Source organism: Rhamphochromis longiceps, linkage group LG9 (assembly GCF_057381845.1).
Source record: "Rhamphochromis longiceps isolate RC_006_pf linkage group LG9, R_longiceps_female_GT1.1, whole genome shotgun sequence".
NCBI classification, from domain to species: domain Eukaryota; kingdom Metazoa; phylum Chordata; class Actinopteri; order Cichliformes; family Cichlidae; genus Rhamphochromis; species Rhamphochromis longiceps.
Genome location: NC_140565.1, coordinates 5,851,634 through 5,878,869, shown reverse-complemented (window position 1 = coordinate 5,878,869; position 27,236 = coordinate 5,851,634). Strand labels below are relative to the sequence as shown.

Here is a 27,236-nt window from a genome sequence, read left to right as displayed (position 1 = left end):
TATATATATATATATATATATATATATATATATATATATAAAAACACCCAGCACGCCCCTGCGGGCGGTTTATCCTTCAAGCTCGGGTCCTCTACCAGAGGCCTGGGAGCTTGAGGGTCCTGCGCAGTATCTTAGCTGTTCCCAGGACTGCGCTCTTCTGGACAGAGATCTCCGATGTTATTCCCGGGATCTGCTGGAGCCACTCGCCTAGCTTGGGAGTCACCGCACCTAGTGCTCCGATTACCACGGGGACCACCGTCACCTTCACCCTCCACATCCTCTCGAGCTCTTCTCTGAGCCCTTGGTATTTCTCCAGCTTCTCGTGTTCCTTCTTCCTGATATTGCTGTCATTCGGAACCGCTACATCGATCACTACGGCCGTCTTCTTCTGTTTGTCTACCACCACTATGTCCGGTTGGTTAGCCACCACCATTTTGTCCGTCTGTATCTGGAAGTCCCACAGGATCTTAGCTCGGTCATTCTCCACCACCCTTGGGGGCATCTCCCATTTTGACCTCGGGACTTCTAGGTTATACTCGGCACAGATGTTCCTGTACACTATGCCGGCCACTTGGTTATGGCGTTCCATGTATGCCTTGCCTGCTAGCATCTTGCACCCTGCTGTTATGTGCTGGATTGTCTCTGGGGCATCTTTACACAGCCTGCACCTGGGGTCTTGCCTGGTGTGATAGACCCCAGCCTCTATGGATCTTGTACTCAGAGCTTGTTCCTGTGCTGCCATGATTAGTGCCTCTGTGCTGTCTTTCAGTCCAGCTTTGTCCAGCCACTGGTAGGATTTCTGGATATCAGCCACCTCCTCTATCTGCCGGTGGTACATACCGTGCAGGGGCCTGTCCTTCCATGATGGTTCCTCGTCTCCCTCCTCTTTCTTGGGTTTCTGCTGCCTGAGGTATTCACTGAGCACTCGGTCAGTTGGGGCCATCTTCCCAATGTATTCTTGGATGTTCGTTGTCTCATCCTGGACTGTGGTGCTGACACTCACCAGTCCCCGGCCCCCTTCCTTCCGCTTAGCGTACAGCCTCAGGGTGCTGGACTTGGGGTGAAACCCTCCATGCATGGTCAGGAGCTTTCTTGTCTTTATGTCAGTGGCTTCTATCTCCTCCTTTGGCCAGCCTATTACCCCAGCAGGGTACCTGATCACGGGCAGGGCGTACGTGTTGATGGCCCGGATCTTGTTCTTACCATTCAGCTGACTCCTCAGGACTTGCCTGACCCTCTGCAGGTACTTGGTGGTTGCAGCCTTTCTAGCGGCCTCTTCATGGTTCCCATTCGCCTGTGGGATCCCCAGGTACTTGTAACTGTCCTCTATGTCTGCAATGTTGCCTTCTGGTAGTTCAATCCCCTCAGTTCTGACTACCTTCCCTCTCTTTGTTACCATCCGACTACACTTCTCCAGTCCGAATGACATTCCAATGTCATTGCTGTATAGCCTGGTAGTGTGGATCAGTGAATCGATGTCTCGTTCACTCTTGGCATACAGCTTGATGTCATCCATGTACAGGAGGTGGCTGACAACTGCTCCGTTCCATAGTCGGTATCCGTAGCCAGTCTTGTTAATGATCTCACTGAGGGGGTTCAGGCCTATGCAGAACAGCAGTGGGGACAGAGCATCTCCTTGGTAGATCCCGCACTTGATGGTAACTTGTGCTATGGGCTTGGAGTTGGCCTCTAGTGTTGTACGCCACATCCCCATTGAGTTCCTGATGAAGGCTCTTAGGGTCCCATTGATCTTGTACAATTCTAGGCATTCCAGTATCCAGCTGTGGGGCATTGAGTCATAGGCCTTCTTGTAATCAATCCAGGCAGTGCACAGGTTGGTCAGTCTGGTCTTGCAGTCTCGGCTGATTGTTCTGTCTACCAGTAGCTGGTGTTTTGCACCTCTGGTATTCTTGCCAATTCCTTTCTGTGTCCCGCTCATGTATTGACCCATGTGCCTGTTCATCTTAGCCGATATGATGCCTGACAGGAGCTATGTATGTATATATATATATATATATATATATATATATATATATATATATATATATATATATATATATATGTGTGTGTATGTGTATGTATATATATATATATATGTGTGTGTGTGTATGTGTATGTATATGTATATGTGTATAAATGGGAAACAACCATAACTTGAAAGTTTGAAATGTGTGAGATCCATGAATTGTTTGAAGAACTAGAAATTATCTAAAAATTGCCTTAAGTGAAAATGTAGTGTTGCATCTATTCTCCCAAACCAAGACAAAAAAAGAAGAAGCATTCTGTAACTTAAAAATAAGGCTGACGTGTTGACAACAGACTAAAACACTAATCCGCAGGTGGCTATCAGGAACAGAGAGGCGAGCAAAGTCACAAACACCAAGGCTGCAGACAGCCACGCAGAAACAGCAGATAACATAGAGACAACGCCTGCTAGAACCGTGGAGAGGAAGGTCACTTCCCACGAGATTGTAGGAGTAGGCCACAGAGAAATAATGCAAAACAGTTTTGAGGCAGCCACTTAAACTTACAGTTTTCAAAGGACAAATTAGTTGTAAAGTCAGCTGCAGGCCACACAACTGTACAACAATTAACTGCCCCTTTAGAACTAGTACATACAGCAAGTGGCCGCAGGTGCTTTATTAAATGCATATGACCCGTCGTGTCCAGTAACTTTGCTAGGTAGAGACGCTCTGACAAAACTTAAGATAGCAGTCATGCCATTCTTTTCTGGTATTAGCATTTGACCTTACAGCACAGGCCGAAATTGTGTAGGTTACGCAGTAACCACAGATAGTAAAATAATAGAAGCAAAACCACTCTCTTCTTCATGTTCTGCACAGAGCGCTGAGCTGATAGCTGTGATACGCGAAAGCTAAATACACAAAGACAAACTAATAAATATACATACAGACAGCCAGTATGTTTTCTCTGCTGTGCATCATTTTGCAAAAAATTTGGCATAACAGAGGAATGATTACACCAACTGGAAAACCGGTTCAGCATGCCAACCTCTTACAAAGCCTACTGACTCTTTCATTACTACAGGCAACAATTTTGCTGACAGAGCAGCAAAACTGGCGGCACAAAAGACAAACATCACATTGATGGCAGTAAACACACATCAGATTCCACTGGATGTGTTGAAAAATGAACAAAAGCAGCAAGCACAGCAGAGCAGGCAAAATGGCTAAAACACGGTGCAGTTCTGACAAACGATTTAATGATGTGTTATGGCAAGCCAGTGTTGCCAAAATCGCTCCACAAGATGGCGGCATTAGTGACTCATGGCTGTACGCATTTGTCATCGGGGGGAACGACCTGTATTGTCAACTCTCATTTCTACACTGTAAATTTTGAAACTTCACCAAAACAATTTGTCAGAACGTGCATGACGTGTCAAAAATATAATGCTCAGGGTAACCTGCGACCAAAAAGAGGCCGTTTTCCAACTCCGCCTCACCCTTTCCACACAATTCATATGGATTTTATTGAGCTAAGCGAATGTCAAGGGTCGAAATACGCCCTAGTGGTTATAGATGTGTTCTCAAAGTGGCCGGAAATCTATCCAGTGAAAAAGGCAGATGCAATTTCAGTAGCAAAATGCCTGTGCAATCACTTCATACCCACATATGGCATTCCAGCTTTGATACGATCAGACAACGGCACTCATTTTGTAAATGATGTCATCACTAAGGTCTCTGAAGCACTCGGTTTCAGCATAAAACACCACTGTGCTTATCACCCTCAGAGCGCAGGCCTTGTAGAGAGAACTAACGGCACTATAAAACAAAGGCTCAGGAAATGCATGGCAGAAACAGGAAGGCCGTGGCCTGAATGTTTGGGTTTAGTGAAAATGTGGATGCGCTTAACGCAAGGCTCCCATAAACTAACTCCATTTGAAATCATTCATGGCAGGCCGTTCCCACTGCCCATCACCAGTCAACCAATAGACAAAGCAATCAGAGAAAACACATTAGCAGAATGGATGTCTAAGCTGTTAGAAAACAAAGAGATCATTGTACATAATCAACAACCTGATGATGTTTCTCCAGTGTCTTGCAGACTAAAGCCCGGTGACTGGGTTCTGATCAAGGTGCTCCAAAGGAAAAACTGGAGCACACCCAGGTGGGAGGGGCCATACCAAGTCCTCCTCACTACACCGACCGCTTGCAAAATTGCGGAACGACCATCCTGGATCCATCAGAGTCACTGCAGGCGAGTCAGTGAAGCCATCTAAACACAGCTGACGGCAGGCTTGCCCACTTGTTGTGATCTCGCCCGGTGGAGGGGTCAGCTTTCCTGGCCGGGGGGTCTACTCGCGACAGGAGGGTGTGTCCCGTCGTCATGAGGTGGTGGCTCTTAACAACTGCAGCGGCCCTGACCATGGCCGGGCTCCTCACCTTTGCTTCCGTGAGGGACAACAAGTCACGCTATATGGAGAAAAGGCAGACACTGTATGACAAAGGAAAGTACACCAAGTTTCCCCATGGCTACGCCACTAACTTCTGGTGGCAGTTTATGAACACTACAGCTCACTTGAATAACAAAACTGACTGCTATGCATGTACCCATATGCCCCTATCCTCACAGACGTCTGGCCTGTGGCCGTACAGCATACCTGAAGATCGCAGTTGGTGCCTGTTGGGCCTGGCAACAAACAAACAAACAAAGACTCAGTACCAGACAGGATGTGCACGGACGGCACCCAGCAGTAGAGGAACCAGAGTTTTGGCTGACTGGTACTTCCTATGTGGCAATAAGGCTTATCTGTCACTCCCTGAAGGTTGGGGGGGTCTGTGCGCCCTGGTGCAATTATCAGATCACGTCTTCTTCATGCAAAGTGTTGCACATCACCCAAGCAGCCGACAGAGACGTGAAGTGGACATCGCCTCACCCAATTCTTTCGGCATTACAGTGGACACTGGAGTGCCGGGAGAGTTTCGCATCTGGGGAGGAGGAGTGAAATTCTTACAGAGCTTGATCCCCGGCATTGGAGTTGCCGAGGTAGCGGGATCATGTGGAAATCAACCGATATGCTCTGCTACGACACATCAACTTGACTAAGACCCTGGGAACCGCCTTAGCAGGAGAACAGCAAGCCATCAGAACGATGGTGCTGCAGAACAGACTGACACTAGACCTGCTAACAGCATCACAAGGAGGAGTTTGCAAGCTGATCGGGGAAACATGTTGCACTTTTATCCCTGATGGATACGAAACTGGAGGAGACATTTATGAAGCTTTGCAGAATTTGACCGCTCTGCAAAAATATGTCACTGACCACACACCTGGAGCAGCTACAGCACAAGGCTGGCTGGACTGGCTGTTCAGCGGTTCATGGCTGGCTGCTGTAGCAAAGCCATTTTTCCTTCTAGGTCTCATCATGATAGCACTGCTCATATTAGTGTTGTGTGTGTTGCCATGCCTAAGAGTAATGATTTCAAAGATGATAACAACTACAATGACTGCTTATGTTGCTGTGCCTGAAGAAGACCAGCATCCCGTTGCAATTCTGTTAGAGGAACTTGTAATAACTGCTAATGAATGACGTGGTGATTAAAAATGACTTGTCAAGTGATCACGCACTGATTAAAACATTAGTAGGTTATGCAGGTTTTCATCCTTTTATTTTTTGAAGTTTTCAGTTTTAAACATAAAGTTTTTCATTTTAAATATAAAGTTTTCATCCTTTTATTTTTTGAAGTTCTCATCCTTTTATTTTTTGAAGTTTTCATTTTACATATTAGGTTTTCATCATTTTTAAATACAAAGTTTTCATTTTAGTTTTCATCCTTTTATTTTTTGTAGTTTTCGTTTTATTATTTTTTCTTGTTTATTCCACTTGTTATTTCATTTACTATGATTTTCATTTACTATGTTTTTCTTTTTATTATTTTCTTTTGTTTTATTCTTTAGACCAAATGACTTCCATTTCTGCTATGCTGACATTTTGAGAATTAAAAAATTGCTTAAGATACTTAATAAATAACCTTCACAGACAATTGTTGTATACATTTAAAATAAGTTAAAACAGGAGGGAATGTTACAGGAAAAATGATTCTATGTTTCTTTACCTTCTTTTAAATGTACAAAGATGCCTTTTGTCTGCCCTCTGCCTATGGTTAGATTAGTTTAGAATTATCTTTTTAGACTTTCCCAGCAAACACATCTTGTTTCTGGGACATATTGTTTTAGATTGTTTTATCTTCCCTAGCTCTCTGCTGACGAGACTAGCACCATATATGGAGTTGTTTTATTTTATCTGTTTATTATTTGTTATCCTGTTCTCACTGTCTCTGTGCTCTGTGCCTATAAAAATTACCAAGCCACTGTGCATGGTGTGAGTTGTTCTTAGCAGCTCACCCGTGTACACGTTTGATAAAGAAAGTAACTTTGTCTCATTGTGTCTTTATTTCTCCTGGGTTTTTTACAGAGTTTTCCCCCAACAATAAGGGACATGGATCCATACATGGATGGAAAGTAAATTTCCATCCATGTAAAATTATGACAAGAGTTTTAACAGCTGCTCTGCTCTCAACCAAAGTCTCATGTCTGAACTACATAATGGACATAATGTTGAGCATAATGAACAGACTTAGAAAAGTTTAGGGGACATAAATGGGACACGCCAGGGTTTGTTTCTGCAGTGGTTGGATTTGATGGACCAAAGTGATTTCATGAAGTGTTCCAGGAGAAATCTCCTTTCGATCACAGCATGATCTCTTAGAGATAGGGTGAGGAGTTCGGCCATCCGGGAGGGCTCAGAGTAAAGCCGCTGCACCTCCACATCAAAAGGGGCCAGTTAAGGTGATTTGGGCATCTGACAAGGATGCCTCCAGGGCGCCTCCTAGGTGAGGTGTTCTGGGCATGTGCCACCGGGAGGAGGCCCCGGAGCAGATCCAGGACACGCTGGAGAGATTATATCTCTCAGCTGGCCTGGGAATGCCTTGGTATTCCCCCGGACAAGCTGGAGAAGGTGGCTGGGGAGAGGGAGGTCTGGGCTTCTCTGCTTAGGCTGTTGCCCCCTCGACCTGGTCCCGGATTGATCTTCTTTCGATGTAAAGGAGACCAAAAAGATGCTTCAAAGAGATGCGTAAGAGGCCAGCTAGCATGCATCCAGCAAGCCAGCAAGCATCCATCCTTGAACACCATGCCGATGTGGTGAAGGAGTGAGTACAAGTACCTGGACGCTCACTGGAAGACCAGCGCAGACTGCATACAAGAAGGAGATCAGCAGACTCTCTTTGCTAAGGAAGCTGAGGTACTTCAACATGTGCAGTAAAATGTTGGAGATTTTCTATCAGTCTGTTGTGTCTAGCATCACAGCTGGCAGCACCCAGAGACTGAATGAACTAATCAGGAAGGATGATTCACTGTAAACGGTGGTGAGGAGGGCAAAACTGTTAGCTTGGACAAGCTTGACCACCCACGGCACGTTTTCTAACAGAGTGATTCTGGACAAGATAAGGACAGATATCAGAAACGTTCCTCCACTGTGCAGCACATCAGTGTTAACATTTTATTTCTACTTTACTTTGTTGATTTTTAAAATATTCCACATACAAATGAATTTCTCTATATCTTGTTATTATTATTTTATTAATAATGACAATAATAATAATAACATACTGTGTGATGTCTGCCTGAATAGCTTTTAAAAAGGAAACCATGTTTGTGCCTGTTTGTCTCTAATGCAAACATTCAGTTCTTAGGGTGCCTGTCATATCCACTTCCCTCATATCGGACTATAAAGTATACTTCGGCAGTCCAGATGGCTTTTATCTACGATGGCCTTTAGAGCTCATAGAGTAATACAGTTACATGTTAGCATAAGTACATGTTAGTCACACCACCGCGTTCATAAACAGAGCCACACGGCTGCCAAACTTTAATAAAAGAAACATATGCAGAATGTTTGAGTTAAGTGTGCTGGTCCTCAAAACGTGGGCCTTGTACTTTGGAGTACGTTTGATGCAACCATGTCTTCTTCTTCTGACTTCACTTTCTTACACTGTTCAACTCAACGGTTTTCCATGGTAAACACAAATCTCACACTGTTTTAATTTTTCTTTTTATTTAATATGAAGTTTTACTGCATCTTAGTTTGTCACTCTTGTCTGTGCACCTGTCACAGCCTACTGTACCTGGTGTGGTAACAGGGTGCCTAGTGAAGGAGACATTGAAGGCTGGCTCGTCTCTCAAAGGAGACGGGTACATCCTTCTGCGAATGAAGAAGCCTGCACCACAGCAGAACAACACTCCCATCATCAGCAGCACCCTGAGAAGAAAACAAAACATATCACTGTAAATACAGGAGTTCCGGCTAAAATCAGAATGATGACGTTATGTGGCAAACTATCCAGCTAGCATGTCAACACTGACATGACTTTGCTACCAAAAAATGTTATTAAGCATGAAAGCTACATTTGCTGTTTCTAAAAGACATCTCTGATGTTATGAATATGTTGTCGGTCATCATTCCATTTATTCACTTTCTGCTGATTCGGGTTGGAGGCTGGAGTATGAGTAGACAAACCCAGACTCCCTTCACCCCACCCACCTCTTGCAGCTCATCCGGGGGGGACATCGAGTTGTTTACTGTCGTGATTTAGCTGATGGTGGCGATTAGGACCCACGAGCAGACTCACAGACTCCCACAGGCAGACAAGATTAAACAGGAGACAAATAAAGGCTGATGCAAGGATACAAAATAACTCCAAAATACAAAGGAAACAATAACTTCACTAACAGAAATCTATAATGAAAAAAAAAACAATAGAGACACTAGCAAATAGATATTCGGAGGCTAGGAGACAGAATATTTAAATAACCACTAAAGGTCCAAAATCATAGAGGCACTAGGAACACAAAACACAGGCAGACTGGTTAGGAAAACATCCTCAAATATCCTTGAGCTGGTCCAGTCCTCCTGACTCCTACGTTCAATTAACTCATGGACTCTCCTCTCCTGTATCCTGGCACAGACCAGAGAGGCTGAGAAGTGCGACTCCCCCTATAGATAGAGCACACCTTCCATCCCCCCTTCTAATAAGGGGGGGGCACCACCTCAGTCTGCCAAACCAGAGGTGCTGAGACTTGTCAGCCAAAATAAAGCCACAACACCCAAAGCCTCAAGGGACTAAGGGAGAACCACCTCCCCCACCCCGGGGTGTCTGCCACCAAGCAGTTTTTAACTACATTAGTGACCTCACCCCCAGTGACAGGCAAGTCATCCCCCTCATCCCCAGTCTCTGCTTCCATTACAGAAGGTATGGAAGTGGGATTAAGGAGATCCTCAAAGTGGACTCTCCACACCCGACAGAGTAATACAGAAAGTGCGGCTGGTCCTTTTTCTGTTTGCTTTGTTGTTGCTGGGCCTCCCAACTCTGTTACTTATGTTCGTTCTTTATAAGTAATCACACTTTCATGAATAAAAGTTTGTTGAACCAGAACAGCATTTTGGCATCTTGTGTGTTAGGTCCTTTCGAGCCATGAATTTAGGAACTGTAACTATTATCACTGTGGACATTAAGGGGGTCATAATGTAAACAATTATCATGTTGTATTTAATAAGAAAACACCATAAATTTGTCAGTAAAACTGAGGAAACTGATCCTATGAACTAAGAGCTGTTTTATAATAGCCAGATTTTTTTAGCCACTGGAAAAACATCTAGTTAAGTCTCTTAGCATCCACCAATCACTTAGGGATAGAGTTAATAGATGGAAGTCTAAACAGCTCGCCAGCAATCAGGCGGATGTTAAGAAGTCAAATTTCAGAATGGGAAGCTATTTTTAACTTTTATTTAAAAAATGATTTCTTTCTCCTAAAAAGTTTGTAGCGAGACCTTTGATCTTTTCTCATTTTCAAAAACCTTGGAGCTAAACACATCTTTGCAAAGCAGTTGCTGCAACATTATGCTAACAGAATAGCCACTGAAATGGTTGCTGAATGAGACCAGCATGCAGTATATTTGTACACATAAGTGGTGTTTATATGTGCAAAAGTTAAAAACAGACTTTTTTTTTTACCAGTGTAGAAGAAATTACTCTAACAGTGATGAGTACCTGCTGAATTTTGCTTGATAATTAAATAACTACACAGTCTACTGTAGTCTGTAAATGACACAAACCCAGTGTGAAGTTCTACCCACTGTGCTCAATAAAAGCAGAGGACACAAAATGATGCTAAAAACAAATTACAGCCTCTTGTTTTGCCTGTAATTCAGTCAGCCCTATGTCGAATGTGTGCGCCAGAAGTCACCACTGAAAGAAAGCTCAGTCCACATATGCTGCACATTCAGTGTAACCACAGGGTAAAGCTCTTTAATGTAGCTACACCTGCAAAACAAAATGGTAAAAATGTGCACAAGTTTATGATTGTGTTATTTGTTTGTTTGGTCTTTGCTCGTTTTCACAGCTGTGCACACATAGTAAACCCAACACACAGTAACTCACCAGAAGTACCATAGTCTTTGGATGGACAGGGCTCTCACACAGCAGCGAGTCCCACAGCAGTCCTCATAGGAACGGCATCTGCAGCAAGTCACAACAGCATGGAGCAGTTAGCCTCTGTTATTGTTTTATTGTTTAGCTACTTGGGAGTGGTGAAGTTTCTGTTGAGGTGCAGGCGTCACAGAGAGAAAATACTGGGAGATGATAGAAGATTACAATACACAGTGTTTGAGCCATTTTCTTTCAGACCACAAACAAGCCTTTAACCAGTGTGCCTGGCACTAGGCCAAGACTACTGAACAACAGTGAGAGTACAACTATTATTGTTAACGTTTTAAGAACATTATCCCATTCCTTCTTTTCTGCACCTGCGAGCTGCTTTGCAACCCACCTCTTTCTTTCTTGCTGTATCTGACCTCAGATATATATCTGCTGTCATCTGTTCCAGGATTTTACTGCAGCTCTCCCAGACTCTGGCTTTCCATGGAAGGGTGAGAAGAAGAACTCTACATTTCATTTATGGCCTCGGTAGAGTGTAGAACCATGCCACCAAATATAAATTACTACAGATGGAAATATCATTCTTAACTTATTATTAACTTCCAGTCAATTTTTTTTATATAGCAACAGATTACAACAACAGTTGCCTCAACCGTTAGGTAAAGACCTTACAATAATACAGAGAATGCCCCAACAATCCAAGGACCTCCTATGAGCAAGAACTTGGTGACAGTGGGAAGGAAAATCTTCCTTTTAACAGGAAGAAGAGATCGCTCCGATACATATTTTGGCGTCATGAACAACAACTCGAGTTATAAGATAAATACGATTTAGCCAGCTCACATTCTTTCTTCTCAACAGGTGAGTGAGTCCATAGTTTTCAGTCTGACACTGGTGGAGCCCATCAGCAAAAAAGAAAAGTCTCCTCTTACAGACAGATTTCACCTCTTTGAAATCAATTATTTATTCAGACTTAGAAGCCAAGCAGTTGCTTTCAAGGGTAAAAGCTCTGCAAGTACAGAAGGAAGTTGATGATGGATGGAATGTCTTCCTTTTTATTGTAATGGTTTTGTGTTGAACTTGTGTGTTTTTGAGCTTATTGTCTCCAGTAATTAGGACATCAGAGAAACTCCATATAACTCCAGAGAAAAAACATCTCTGCCAGATATTTTAGTTGTTCAACTGCAAGACAGTTAAACACTGTTTTTACCTCAGTGTACTACAGAGCTGAGGAAAAACTGTCCTGCCACACACAGTAAATTACATTAGTCTGTATGTACAGTAACATACTTTTTTTATTGCAGTACAGAGAGTCTCGCTACAGTTCCCTGACATTTCCACCATAATTTGCAATACACACAGGTGTATTTTTGCATTAATCACACTTTCTGCTTGGTAAACAAAATTTAAAGAAGTTTCCCTTTAACTGACAACCCAGCAGCCTGGGAACAGTCAGGACAGAGGCCAACTGTGGTTGACCAGTCTGAGAAGTGCAGCAGGAAACTGGAATTAATGCAGCTGGAAAAAAAAAGTTGTCTGCAGTGCGTGTGTGTGCATGTGTGTGCGATAGATGACTATGGACAAATCAGCATGACTTCTCATGCTGGGCTCTCCCATTCCTAGCCCTTCTAGCATTTCAGCGCTAGAGCTGGGAGGCTAATCAATGTCCGCAGGTGCTGCAAAGCATGCAGCGAGCAGTGTTTGCATCACACCAGATAAAGTTGATGCCAGTTTCTGTCACACTCCTTGTGTGTAGGTAGCATAATATTTATACTCTCTATGCATTGGCACAAAACATTTTACCTAAAAAAGGGTTTTTGCATCACTACTTACAAAAATACTGATTCCATCACATATAAAAATTATTATTATTATTGTTGACACTTCAGTTATCATTCTGTTAAGGTTTGAGGGATATTACAGTTTCCACAAAGATTTAAGAGGTGCGAACAGGAAACATAACATCAGGATCAAATCTGTAGGCCAGAGCCGGTCTGAGAGAGGCAGTTCATTTACAATTAATCCCACTGTATAGAAATTAGTGGCTGTTAAACGATGACAGTACATCATTAAACATAATAAGATAGCATTCGATGAACAGAAATTAATGGAGTGAACAGCCCAGGTAATAAATGATTGCAAAGCTGCAGCGAGGTGCTCGGGCTGCATGCACAGCCACTGCAGCCGTTACTGCTTCTCTGCTGAACAGTCAAATCGCTTGGATTTCCACAGTTTTTAGGACATCAGCAAGAACTAGTAACCACATGCCACGCCTCTGCCTCATGCTTCTCCATGCACGCCATGACTTGTGATGTAAAAGTGGAGTTTTAGTTTTGAAGTCCTAATTGTCAAATATTCTCCCAAAGTCATTTTCATTTTTTATTATATAAAAACAGTAATGCATGAGAAACTCATTTTAGGGTAACACATTTAATCTACTAACATGTTTTCATCTCATTCTTTTACAAACATCTCAGACCTACAAAACGTTTACACATGAAAAGGATGGTCAGTGACCACAGTGGACATCCAAGGGTTGAGCTCATTGGTTTAAAAACTTACATGAAGTAGATGGGGTATCCACCTTCGAAATACCAGCAGTACTTTTTCGCCTCTACACACTGTAAATGAGAAAAAGGTGATGATTAAAAACTTGCAACTCTTTCCAACTCACAAAATGAAGCTCAGTTAGCAGCAGCAGCTCTTGCTGGGTTCTCAATTTTTCAAATGGTCTTAAACCTTTGATCGGGAGTGTATTATGTGTGGTGTCGAGCAGGGGGGTAATTAATGTTGCCTGAGCAGTACAAAGAAGTTTGTAGCTGGGACATTCCAGCCAATAGCTGACAAATGAGGGCTTAGTAACATAAAAAATCAAAAGGTAATAAAATGATTTATAATGAACTCCACTTACTGCAAAGTAAAATGGGTTCTAGTATACAGATTCACTGACTGGTGCTTTACTCGTGGAATATTCCACTCTCATGCTAGGGTAAAACTTCTTACCCCTAGAAAAGATCCAGTGTGTTCATGGACTCATTTCCTGCTCTTCCCATGAGAATAAAACCATTTTAAATTGTATTGGAAAGAGAGAGCCTCGGAGGGTTTTAAAAATATCTTTAGCCTTTGCATATCCCTTCCAAAGAAAACCTCAAATAGAGTCCAGGAAACTGCTTCTCAAAAACAGCTTAAGAAAGTCACTCTGTGTATACACATTGTGGATGAAAGATGCAGAGACATTTTCACTGTGACTAAAAACCTGAAACACGGGCGCCAGCTTGGCTCACTGGGAGGGGCGGGTGGCAACGTGCCGTATGGCTGAGATCGGTCGGACCTGTTAAAAGGGATTTTTTCCTTCCCACTGTCGCCAAAATGCTTGCTCATAGGATGATTGTTGTTTTTTCTGTATTCTCTGTATCATTGTATGGTTATTACCTTACAATACAAAGTGCCTTGATGCAATTGTTGTTGTGATTTGGTGTCATATAAATAAAACTGTCTCTTATCTCACATTCATCTAGACAACATAAGCCTTTATGACTCAGTAAGCAATGTCAGTCACCTCTGGCATGAGGGATATGAGTGTGAAATAACAGAACTATTCCACTGTTATATCCTGTACAATGGAAGAAACAGGAGAAAACTACAGTACAATTTATGACATTATCAATCTGAAAGTGTATTTAAGATATTGCTGGAAAAGGAAATGCGCAATTTCACAATTTTTAACTTTGTTACCATCTATTCACTTGTATTTGGACCTAATTCTCATCCTGTCTTCAACCCTCTGCCAGCCATGAATACAATCCAGCTCTGTTCATTGTCTTTCTCTAATTAGAGCTGGTTGGAAAAGCTGACAGTGGAGAAAAGAGTCCCTCTGTGCTCCCACAGGACAAAAATGACCATTACGCAACCAGAGGATGTGTTTTCTTGCTTTAAAAGCAGCTCAGATGGCTTTTGGATTGAGGACGCCGGGAAGGATGAATAGTTCAAATGGTTGTATGCTGCACTGAAAGCTTTTAGAAGCAGCGAAAGTGTTCGGGATGATCAGGAAGGGAAGAGCTCTGCAACAGTCGGACATCCGAGAACACCACTTTGCTCCAACACAGAGCCATCAATCTCATTTGAATTTTGCTCACTCGGACTGTGTTGCAAAAATTTCCTGATTAGACATAAAGCAAGAAAAACTTTCTTCCAGTACTGATATGAAAATAGCCACAGAGAGCTTATGAATGTTGTTGCAATAGTCATACTTGTCTTCAGTTTTTCAACTATTTAATTAAATCTAATATTTTGTTCCATCTCTTCTAATCCTCTATGTCCTCGGTCATGGTCCAGACCCAGGCTTCTTTGTGGAACCAGACCTTTTACTAGGTTTTGATAAACCTAAATTTCTATATTACTCTGCACAACTTTTCCTGTATATACACAGGATACTAAGTCAAGCTTGTCAGCCATCCAAAGCATTTATTCAGAGCACATGGGAAAGCAGAAAACTCCACAAGGACACGAGATACTGAAGTCCGATGAAGTCAGGGAACCAGGAAGATTAAAGCTGAGATGGTTTCCATGTGAAATGTAGAAAAAGAACATTTCAAACTTCACCTTTTCCAGCGCCACTTCACATTGGGGTCCACATATCATTCACCGCATGACACACTTGAGGACTTTTACTGTTTTAGTCTGTACTAAGCTCTTTGAACCCATCTCCATCATATACCCAAAACTATAAGGAGCCATCATTTCTACACTCACTAACCACTTTATTAGGTACACCAGTTGAACTGTTCCCTAATCCAATGCACCCAACCAACATGAAACTCAACATGTCAACAAATTTGGAGCAACTGAGTGATGCTATCATGTCATATAAAGTAAAATCTCTGAGGAATCTTTTTAAATCTATGCTATGAAGCCAATTCTAAAGACAAAAAGGGGGCTCCAACTAACTACTATTAAAGTGTGCCTAAAAGTGCCAGGTTAGCAAACCTGGGGTTGAAGTACTTATCTTTGTCAGTTTATTGTGAACAACTAGCAACAATCAGAACGCTAAGTCTAGGATCTGGTTGCAGTCCTATTACATCAATCAACAGTATTGACCCCACGGGTGTTTCCTTAACTGTGCCAGTTCAAAGTTGATATTTGCAGAACCTGGTACCACCCATTTGGTTGTTCCCAAATTCCAACAACTGCTCATACCTAACACCTGTTTAACTTCTTCTTTATGTTTATGTCAATAAAGGCCGTGAAGCCCACTCAAATCTGAACATCATACAACAATAGAGGTCACAATTAGTTTCTAAGCATTTCCTGAATATAGAAGAAAGGTGAAATTACCATGTGTCACACAACTGAGTGGCAGTGCCTTCATATTGTTATTATAGCCACAGATAAATCCTTTTCTGATCAACACGTGGTCTCTTTCTAAAACAAACTTGGAAATTTGCCTATTAATTGAAAAACTAGATGGTGTAGAGATGCTCCAGGATAGGCAGAGATATGGAGACACGAGCAGAATTGTCAGTTTTTTGTTAAAGACGATGCTTATGTCGCCCCACCAAATAAAACTGAGGTATGAGTAAACACATGGCCAAAGAAGTTAAGCTATGAGCCATAATGGGAATATGGAGAATTTTTGCATCCATAAACTTTTGAGTTTGGCAAGAAATTACAGTATGTTAGTTTCTACAATTATTTGTATGACTTGCAATATTGTTGATGGTTTACAAGGGCAACATGAGGAAACTTCTACGGTCCAAATACTCTACATAGACTAATATAGTCTATTTGGAGCTCGAGGTTTTCCCAGAAATCCACAAAACAAACTCAACTCAAAGCAAGAAGTTTTCAATCCGTTAGGTAATACTGAGCTTAACTACAGGAGTATGAAAAGAAAAAAAGTGATGACCAGGCTTTTGCTTACTTATTATTACCCTGCTGCTGTAGTTCTTAAAAAGCTGATAGTCTCAGGGATGTTTTTGCTGCATCGACAGATTCCAGATGTGTGAAGAAGGTGCTGTATCTAACCAGCTGTTTACCTGATGGCACCACAGTTACAGTAATAATAATTTGAAGAACTGTGGACAGATTATTCTACTGCAAGCAAATCACAGCAATATCAATCAAAGGGTGGCAGATGAACACACAGAACTTCCACGTTACACAGTCAGTAACTACCAACCTGATGAGAAAACCCAGACTCGAGACAACAAATAAAACAAATGTGTAATATTACTGGAAACCCATAATATATTAATTTTAATAGAGAAAACAACATTCAAAGTGAGCTTTCAGATTTAAGAATATGCCCCCAAACCCCACCCTGTTAGCATTTAAGGAGACAACAGCACTTATCAATTAACCTCAAAGACAAACTGTAGCTTCTATTTTATTGCTCTATTGCCTCTGAGTATCATGCCAAACATTTTAAACCAGATGAACCATACAAAATACCAACCTCTTTATATTTACCCTGAGGCCACTATCAAATTGACTCCAATGTTTCAGTTGTCTGTCATGCATAGTACTGCATGTGATATTATTGAAAACCTCAGTCATAGGACTTTGAGAAGCTCTGTGTTTTTAATTAATTAACTCAGCGTTTGGTTTGCTGCCGTTTTAATGCCAACTTAACCTTTGTGCTACACTGACACCACGGTGTAGAGGCTGGAACACTCACTTCAGAGGGTTCTCGGGCTGGATCACTTGGTTAGCTGAGGCCTGCCTGTGTGTACACTGAGGCTTCTCTTCCTGTCTTGGTTTCTAAACTAAATTCATTAGTGATTCTAAACTGGCAATTAGTGTAATTCATTTACATAGAAAGAGCTTACTGTAAAGTCAGAAATTTGAGCTTTGCCAGACTTCAAGTACTTCCATGAAAGGGCATGCACTGAAATAATGAATCTTTCTCCACAAATATGCAAACCAGAAGATGGAGCATGTTTAGGAAGAATGGGGTCTCTGCCCATGATGGAGTCAGCTCAGAGATGGAGGAAATGTCACATAGCCCATTGTGTTGTTGGATGGTGTCCTCACGTTTGGTGTCAAGAATACAACAGGTCCAGTTCCCACAAAGTGTTTTAGAGTACTATGCAATGCCTCTCTAGAAATGTTAAGTGTAGCCATGATTTGACGATTGCTTCAATCACATTTCTGAAGACATGTTTTCCATTGTCAGTAAGTAATGTCCTCTTGGAAACTTAAGGCAATATATGACAACTAGACAGGAAAACTGAGCAGTTAATTTGCTTGAACAAGCCTCTGATGGGTCCACTAATCAGCTTTAATCTGACTATTTGTTAATCTTGATATAGTCAGTAAAAGGCACATTAAAATCAGTTTGGTACTTGCACTGCTATAATTCACTTCACTGGGTTTGAGTCTGCCCTGGAACATATTCTGTACATCGTACCCTTCACTCTGGCCTTTCTATTAAAGTAAAAAAAATTAAAATGTCATAATAAAGAACCAGTTAGAACTGGTTTGACTGCCAAAGCACCACTATAATGTTAATCAACAGTCCCTGATAATGGTAAATATAATTTATTGCAGGCTTCATAGCTCATACAGAAAGTTTAAACCCCCTACAAGCACTGATCATGCAAAAAAGAGAAAAAAGCCCTGAAGCAGAGCCTTGTTTAACTGTTGTCATCTGGTGTGCATATATCAGTAGCTACCATCCAACAGAGAGCACATGAGTGAGGCCCCACAGGCCACGATGAGAGAATGAATTAGTTTCCGCTTTAAGGACATTTTAATATCTCTTCAGGTGAATTTACACAGTGTCAAAGTGTGAGTCTCACACTGTGTGAGTCTGTGTTTTACTAGTGTTTTCAGGCCCAGCAAACAGTGAAACGGTGACTCCTCCTAATCTGCTTTCATCTAACAGAAAGCCGATAAGATAACAGGATTCATTAGTTGCTGCTTCTGTTGCAAAACAGTGCTTCAAACCCACTAAACAGTACTTAATATAGCTTACTGCTGCCTAATATTTATTTTATAAATGTTTCCCAATGCTGCCATTTCCGGTTCCCAATGTCAATCAAACACTGGCATCACTGGGAGCTAAAAACAGCCCAATTTCTTCTTCTTAATGATGCGTGCATCCATGAAAAAGACGTTTTATTGAATTAGAAATCAGCAGGAAGTTAGCTTGCTTGTTTCCATTTTCAGGGATTTCGTAAAAACCAAAATGTTACAGCTCTGCTATCACTTTGTACATAAGTGAAGAAAACTAAACAGCACCACTGTTTGTAGGATTATTATTCCCCCCTGAGGAAGCATGTCCCAGGGTCTAAAGCGTGCTTTCTGTGAGTCAACGCTGTTATAAGTGACACTAAATATCTAAGCTGTCAGGACCCGTCCTCAAAGCGGACACTGCAGGAGCAGCACAAGGTCTGAGGGCTTGACTCCCTCTAGGCAGCCTGCTTGAATTCAAAATGAATGTGTGCTCACTACATCTGCTGAATGAAATAAAATAGTAATGATGAGGGTTAATATTACATGAATAGACAGGAGTGTCAGCAGTGCACGGCTGATAGAAAGAGTGAGCTACATTTAGAGGCTGTAAAATTAAACTGGAGCTCGTTTTCACCTCTTTTTAAATGATTATATCCCCAACAAGTGCAGAAGGGTACATCAGAGGAAAAGACCAACACCACAAAAAAGAAATGTGAATATGACTGCGTGCACACTGATTCAGACTGCTGCCGTGTGTCCTACAGGCCCAGTAACCTACTGAGGAGTTATGGGGTCTGAGCACAAAGACAAAGGATGGCAGAATCACAGGTAGCTCACCCACTCAAACAATCCGATGTGGGGGTAAAAGCCATATTACTGTTCCACACTCTTTTATTCTGCACGAACACAATCCCACCAGCTTCGCATTTCTCCACATTTCTGATTTTGTTGCCATATCCCAGCTTAACGTTGAGCTTTTACAGATATTCGAGCGTCTCTCGCTGTGACGTTCATGAAGTTGACAAAGAGTGCCGCACGTACAGCGGAGGTCCTTTCTCACTGAGCCGGGCATGCCGGGTTCTGTTAGGTCTGATCTGTCTGTATCGGAACTACATCACAGTCAGCCCCGGCACAACAAGGCACGAGCGAAAGCCTTATAAAGGTACAGCCAGCGGCGTCACCCAGAACCCGCGCCTGTCCGTCACAGCTCTATTAATACCACAGTAACACCGGAGGACACCTCACCTCTACAAATAGCCACAATGTCAGGGCTGCATCGAGCAGTGGATGTCTCATATCTCCGTCGGTAGGAGAGTGGGAGCAAAGCTCCGCTCGTGGACAGGAGGACGCGGGGGGGATGCTCCGTTATCACTATGTCGGTTTCATCCCGCTGGCGGACACAGACAGCAGATCCAGTCGGTTTGACAGGACGGATGAAGGCAAACCGGGCGACGGTCAAACAGACCAAAAAGGGAGATTAAATGGCATGATGGGAAGCTGCATTAGCCTGTGATGTTGGTTTATTCCACGCCCCTTTCCCAGCCCCCCACCCCCTACTCTGCCTTACAAACACACACACAAACACACACGCACACACACACAGTTTCCTCATTTCATAGGACATTACACTTCCCCGGAGAATATTAGAACAATGGCTATGACTTCATATCCAACACATGTACAGTACAGTGCAAAAGCTTCGAGTCACCTTCATACTTTACTAGAGAAATAGATGCAGTACTCTAAAACATCTGCAAATATACATCAAAAGCCGGAACTGTCTTGAGCAAGCTTTCTGGTGATTTCTTTAAGCAGGAACAGTTCTCCAGGCTTCTTGAAGAACAGTTCTTTGGAGCTGTCTTGTTTTCTGTTCTCTGTCGAGATGATCCCACACTTACACAATGATTAGGGCAGTGCATGAGTGATGGTGTTCAGGTGTGTGTCTTTCACTCCACCGGCAGTGTGTTTAGGATCACCGTCATGATGAAAAACAAAGTCTGTCTTCCAGAAGTGATTACATGGAGGATCGACATCTTCTCCTGAGCTAACTAAAGGCGTCTCACAGGGTTCTATTCTGGGACCTATTTGATTTTCAGAAAAGGGTGGGTGCGACTCCGGATTAGGGATGTTACTGCCCCAGGTGGAGAAGTTCAAGTGGCGTTTATTAGTATGGCTTGAATGGAACATGAGATTGACAGCTGGACTGGGATGGTGTCCACAGTCATGTAAATACTGTACTGATCTGTTGTAGTGAGGAGAAAGCTGAGCATAAAAGCAAAGCTGTAAAGTTACTGGTCACACTTGCACAGTGGGACAGGGTTAAAAAGACTCAGATCAGATCAGGTCCAGGTCCTATTCAGTTCATTTCCATCAGGATCTGATTTTGGATCCATTCACAGTGGCTTTTTTTGTCCCCGACAATCTGCATCTGTATTCAAAATAGCTAATTTTTTCAAAATTATACTGAAATACCTCACTAATAGTTGACCAACATATAGATTGCTTATTTCTTATTACATGTTTCCCTTAACTGATTAAACTTCAACATTCAAAAAAGACAGTTACCCTGCATTTCTGATTTAAATATGAAACAGGTACTCTAACGTAACTCAGTAAAGATCTGCTCTGGCTGTAAGAGAGCCATCATCAATCAGTGAAGGCTTGTTTTCAGTCCCACAGAAAAACTTGTCTGTAAACAATGTAACAGACGGTATTCTGAGACATCTAATATACCACTGCGGTTCATTGTGAAGTCAAGATTTTTTCTTACTTGAAGGCAAACTTCAGTGGTAACAGAATTCCTGACAAGGTCAGAGCACAGCCATAGTCTTTATATAAAGAAAAAGCATGCTTCTCATTTTAAAAAATGAAGTCTATGTAAAAGTGTCTTTTACCTGCATCAGCTCCAGTGGCCAACAGGAACTTCTGTGGTTGTAGAGAAAACCCAAAGAAAATGATTCCACTGCTCCCTTAATCTCGACGAACTCTGGTAAGTAAAGTATGGCCCAGTTACACAACAGACAGTAAAATGATGTATGATTGAAGGTGCTTTGTGATTGACAAGTCACTAATGCATGCTAATGTTAAGTTCTTAAAATTGGACTTAATGCACAAAGTAGAGTGGGAGAAATATGCTTTTGTTCCCACCAGACGCAGTGAAGATGTAGTCTGTAGACAAAAGGGTGTAATAATGTAACTCTGTGGCACTTATCTGAAGAAAGTTATTGGATTTTTACATGCATGTTAATTTTGGCTCAAGTTTACTTCTGTATCAGTCTCATAGTTGCTGCTGAGATCCGTCATATTCTGCAGGTAATCTGCACGTTTTAGTCAGGCAGTGGTGATTTATCACTGTCAGAACCTTTTATTACTTTGCCTCCCATTCCTCTCCTCTCTGTCTGTAGCTACTTGCAGTTTGTTCATACTTAAAGCTTCGAGTACCAAATAAAGTACCTCTACACTTACAAAGCAACGATGTCATTTCACATTTCACATAGAGATATAATACATTTAATATTAAATAACAAGCATAGTTTATTCTGCTTCTTTTTACCAAAACAATGGTGCCATCAGAAGAGATGCAAAGGTTCCAAGCATTTCATTGGTGTAAGTTATACGTCACAGTACTATTACAGGTCATAGTGAAAATTGAAAAAAAAAAAAACACATCACAGACCAAAAAATCCAACATCATAACAGAGGTCAAATAGAAATAATATCATTGGATATGAAATTTGACAATTGTAGTTTATAATTTATACAGGTCCAGTTTTTATGAGCATGTAAATTTCCCATGTAAAAGTGTGTTTTAATCTGTAACTGTTGGACTGTTTTTCGTTCAGCTGTGGCTGAATAGTTTAGGGAGTAGTGCCGGGTGGCATTACTTGGATTTTTTCAGAGTATTTGATAGTTTTTTGCTCGAAATCTCAATATGAGGTCCAAAGAGATGTTAAAGCAAGTGAAGGAACCCATCAGTAGGCTGAAAAAACAAAATAAACCTATCAGAAATTGGCACATTCAGCAAAGGAAGGAATACAGCTCGGCAATTTTAAAAGGCTTGAAAGACCACAGAAGAAAATTAAGCTTGATGATTGCAGAAAAATTCCAAGGTGGTATGCATGTCATGGTTTTTATGCAACACCTGACTACATTTATGTGTTGTCAAAGTAGGGGAAAATAATCTAGCATTGAGTCCTAAAGGGTAATAGTTATCACGAGGATAAAACAGTAGTTGAAAAATCTCAATTACACAAATTTATTAAGTTTATCAACAAACATGCTAATATTTCAGGCTTGTGGCATTCGTCAGAGCAAACTGGAGGTCATATCATGTATATCAACCCAGTATCACTGCAAAGCGTGTAATAGACACAGCGGTCCATCATGTCCATTTCACGCTTTGTCTCTCCAGAACATAAAATAGACGCACATGCACAAGTTGCAGTAAATTGCATTAATCTGCAGTGCCAGCAGAGGGAGATATTTTATTTCAAGTCAACATGAAAATAATCACAGGACGTGTTTAAACAGACATTATTAACACATTTACATGTAAATACATATTAGCCATCTAACTTAATTGCTTCTAGGTGTGAATGCAGCATCACGCCAGGGTGCATCTCAAAATGGTGCTTATGAGATTGGTACAAGGGGGGCGGACCACATCTGCAAAATGTGTCAATGCATGCTCAGTCATCCAGGAAATGAAATTCTGTTCATCTGGACGTAGCGTTTTCAGTGGGAGAAACGTCTCGTCACTCATCCAAGAGACTTCTTCAATCTCCAGCTGACTGCAGCTTTCCCCAACATTATAAACAGTACGTTTGCATAATGACCGAAATTAGCACCATTGGTGAACAAAGGGCTCTGAAGTCAGTTTCTTGATCAACAATATGCAAATTATCATGACCATTAGTCAACAACCACTGATCAAAGACAATTGATTAATAATAATTGATCATGAGTACCATTCACAGAGATTTGGGGAATGGCTGCACTGTAAGATGATGAAAAATGTGTCCTTAGGCCCCTTCCACAATTCACAGATGGTTTCCCTTTTCGTGTAAATGGCCTCCTTGACTCCCAAACCATCAATATTATTTTGCTTTGTTTCTTCCAGTGTGGAGGTCTTAACCACAATCAGTTGTTACCAGTGTTGGGAAGGTTACTTTTAAAATGTATTCCACTACAGATTACAGATTACATGCCCCAAAATGTATTTTGTAACGTATTCCGTTACGTTCAATGAGAGTAACGTGGTTACAGTGGTTATTATTATATTTACATGCTTCCAGCTCCCGTTTCTGCTCGATGATAACTCTACTTTTTCACTCTCCTTTTTCTCCCTCCTCACGCTCACAGACACATAACGGGTCCATTCTCCCTGCAGCACGACTACACTGCCCATCAGGCTACATTCTTTAGGGAGATGCCTGTAGCATTCTGCCTATTAGCTTAGCACAACAACAAAAAGGCGCTCTCTCACCCAGGAAACACACAGTGGCAGAGAGAGCGTCACCCTGTAACCATGGCAACCGTAACGCTGCAACAGAACAGATCAAACATAACCCGAACAGTCCTGACCCCCGACAATATGAAACAGGAAAATACCGCCATGTAATCCATTTATTTCAACAAAGTAACTGTATTCTAAATACCACCTTTTTAAACGGTAACTGTAACAGGATACAGTTACTTGTATTTTGTATTTTAAATATCTAACGGTGGTACATGTATTCCGTTACTCCCCAACACTGGTTGTTACTGCCTGGTCCAGCCTTGAATCTCTTTCTTCTGGCTGTAGCCTTCCAACATTGTCATCTTTTGAGATATACACACTAGGGCTGGGTATCGTCACTGATTTCTAGAATCGATTCGATTCCGATTCACAAGGTCCCGAAACGATTCGATCCACAATGCGATTCAATTTGATTTGTATCTGGGAAATTTTGCCTCAGACAGTCAGAAATATTCTAATTCAGATCAGTACATTTACATTTTCTTGTATCTATAAAAAGGAAGTTGACACTCGCAAGACTTTATCAAAGGTGTGAGCATCACAGCAGATGCCTTTGTGTCAAAGTAGCTGAAGATAAAACACAGAAAAACATGAAGGTGATTTTCCAGGGATTTTATAAAAATATTCTGCAGTAGATCAAAAACGAAAGAAAACCATTAATCAACATATGAACATTGCCTCTGACGTTACAGCGGTTTTATTAGAGACAGGGCTGAGCGTTTTGCATTTTGCATAATTTTTCCTTTCCAGTCACCTTTCTCACTCACTATGTATTAATAGACCTCTCTGCATTGAATCATATCTGTTATTAACCTCTGTCTCCCTTCCACAGCATGTCTTTTATCCTGTCTTCCTTCTCTCACCCCCACCGGTCGCAGCAGATGGCCCCGCCCCTCCCTGAGCCTGGTTCTGCTGGAGGTTTCTTCCTGTTAAAAGAGAGTTTTTCCTTCCCACTGTCGCCAAAGTGCTTGCTCATAGGGGGTCATATGATTGTTGGGTTTTTCTCTGTATCTATGAAGCGCCTTGAGGCGACTTTTGTTGTGATTTGGCGCTATATAAATAAAATTGAATTGAATTGAATTAAAAAGTTTCAATTTGTTCAGAAGCCCACTGAACAGCAGAAATTAGGTTTTCTTTTCGGAAGTAAGTAAAAGGAAAAAACAGTGGCCGACAGCCTGTAAACAACGGTAAACTTGTGCGTAACAAGCAAGCGAATAATGCAGAAAACAGATTTTTAGACAGGAAACTGTTCTTGAAGTACAGAGAAGGAGAGGGAGAGAGAGAGAGCTGTGCATGACATGTGATTTTTATCGTGTTGAAAGCAAAACAGCAAAAGTCAGAGTGAATCCATGATGATGTTTATGTGAAGCGTAGTTTGGATCTTCTTTTGCTGCTGTTCGGTCAATATTGTTTGGAGAGAGATAAAACTAACAGCTTTAGAATTAGCGCAAAAAGGGCGTGAACACAAAGCTCAGACCGCCGAAACATCAGAATCAGCGAGCTGTCGGCTTTCAGCTCGTGTCCGTGCAGTCAGGTGAGAAAGTCACATCTCACTGATTCTGATGCGTCGGCGGGTCGGCGCTTTGTGTTTACCTCTTTGTGCAGAATCCGTGTTCCTGCTCTCATTCACTGTTTTAGCTGTTTGGTGGTTGTTGAAATTTTGTGAGGTTTCACCTGAGATTCTGGCATTTCGGGCAAAATAAATTTATATTAAAACATCGATTCAGGGTTTTAATGAATTGATATCACGTTATCCAAGCCAGAATCAATTTTAATCGATAAATCGATTATCAAAACCCACCCCTAATACACACCATGTTTCACCAGGAGCTACTCTAGCCACAGGATAAACCTCTTTCACTGTTCCTGTGGTGCAACAAGAGGAGCATAAAAGAAACCTAGGGTTGTTCTTATTTTTTTCAGTCACTGATTAATGGTTAGATATACCAGATTTATGGAGGGCTTTTTATTATAGAGCAACAAACTATTCCAGTAAAAAACGTTAAATGCAGATCTACTAGATTCGTGAGACGCCATGTCCTCTCCAGCTTATGACTTATCTGCTTTAAGCTGCACGTTTTAGAGATATACCAGGGAGTCAAGTAATTCAGGTAGCTGGTAAATGTTGAGGCTGTCATTTTCAGTGTCTATGGATGATAAAATCACAAACAATAATTCTTTTTCCTGATCTCAGCACAAAATCACATAAAAGTCTGAGAAATCTGATAGAAACTCTGAACTAGTTCCAGGTGGAAGATAGATAACAACAAATAAAACAGGTTTTTGAGTTATCGGGATACTTTGCAACATGTGTTTCCAAGGCACAGATTCTTTAGGGGCCTGGAAGCAGAAAAAGCCCTCCTTGTGCAGTACTGGTGTAGCGAAGGATAATACTGACCCCTATCCTGCTCGTCTTGGCCTCCAGAAGGTTGATGGCTTCTTGATCCTCTCTGGTTCTGGTTACTTGTTCTCACAGTACATAAGGAAGGTAAAAAATCAGGCTGCCATAGTTTTTCCACAATTTGTTTCAGTTCTAGCTCTGCCAGGCACTGTTATGGACAAGCCGAGTTGGTCCATCCAATGTGAATCTTCATGGCAGCCGGACATGCTGGTGGCTCAAGAATTACTGGTGCAATAGGTTTTATAACATGGCTTTGATCAGCACCAACAAAGGATGGAAATGTTCCAAGGACTGCAAGGGAAGATCTTTGAGGTGCTTATATTTTGTCAGAATGGCAGCAGGATAGGAATGGTCATTCAGGCCAAGGAATTTAGCTGTGAAAGCTGCAGTGTCTGGAAGGTCTTATGAGACTTGGCTGCAGGAGATATCTGGAACGATAGAGACGGGCTGCTAATAGTTTGGACATCTTGGTGGCTCATGCTTAAGGCCAAGCTGTTTTCTGCACCTTAGATACCAAGTGTCAGTGTAGCATTGGAGAGGAGCATGGTAAGCTCATCATGCTGATAGATGTGTACTTTAGTTGTGGAGCAAGTCTCTGAGTATCTTAAGGAGGACTCCTTTGTAATCTGTGGGCTTGTCCAGATATGTTCTACAGACCTTTAGAATTTGTATGAGCTTTCCTCATGTAAGATGTGAAGGTGATGGACCTTGCAGATACTGCATGGCTTCTTCAGTCTGCACTGGGTTGCCTGGTGACTCGGCAATCTGATCCCTATTGAATACCTTAAGCTGGTGCATTGACTGAGGTAGTGGCCATCTTTGTTGCAACAGGGTAGAAGGTCTTGGATGTTCTTTTCTTGCTGACTGACTGATTAAGCTTAGTGGACCAAGACTTTGAGACAAG

At 41.8% G+C, this 27,236-nt stretch overlaps 1 protein-coding gene across 1 annotated transcript in view; it reads right to left on the bottom strand.

The window, feature by feature from the left end:
- The window catches only part of vopp1b (VOPP1 WW domain binding protein b), a 29,458-nt gene extending 9,525 nt beyond the window's left edge, over positions 1–19,933 (bottom strand). Inside the window, exons 1-4 of the mRNA XM_085418061.1 lie at positions 19,659–19,933; positions 13,020–13,078; positions 10,461–10,538; positions 8,148–8,281 (exon numbers count right to left, since the gene is read on the bottom strand). Coding sequence (XP_085274187.1) covers positions 8,148–8,281; positions 10,461–10,538; positions 13,020–13,078; positions 19,659–19,709 — 322 coding nt within the window. The 5' untranslated portion in view covers positions 19,710–19,933. The remainder of the gene's footprint in view (positions 1–8,147; positions 8,282–10,460; positions 10,539–13,019; positions 13,079–19,658) is intronic.
- Positions 19,934–27,236: the final 7,303 nt, after the last annotated feature.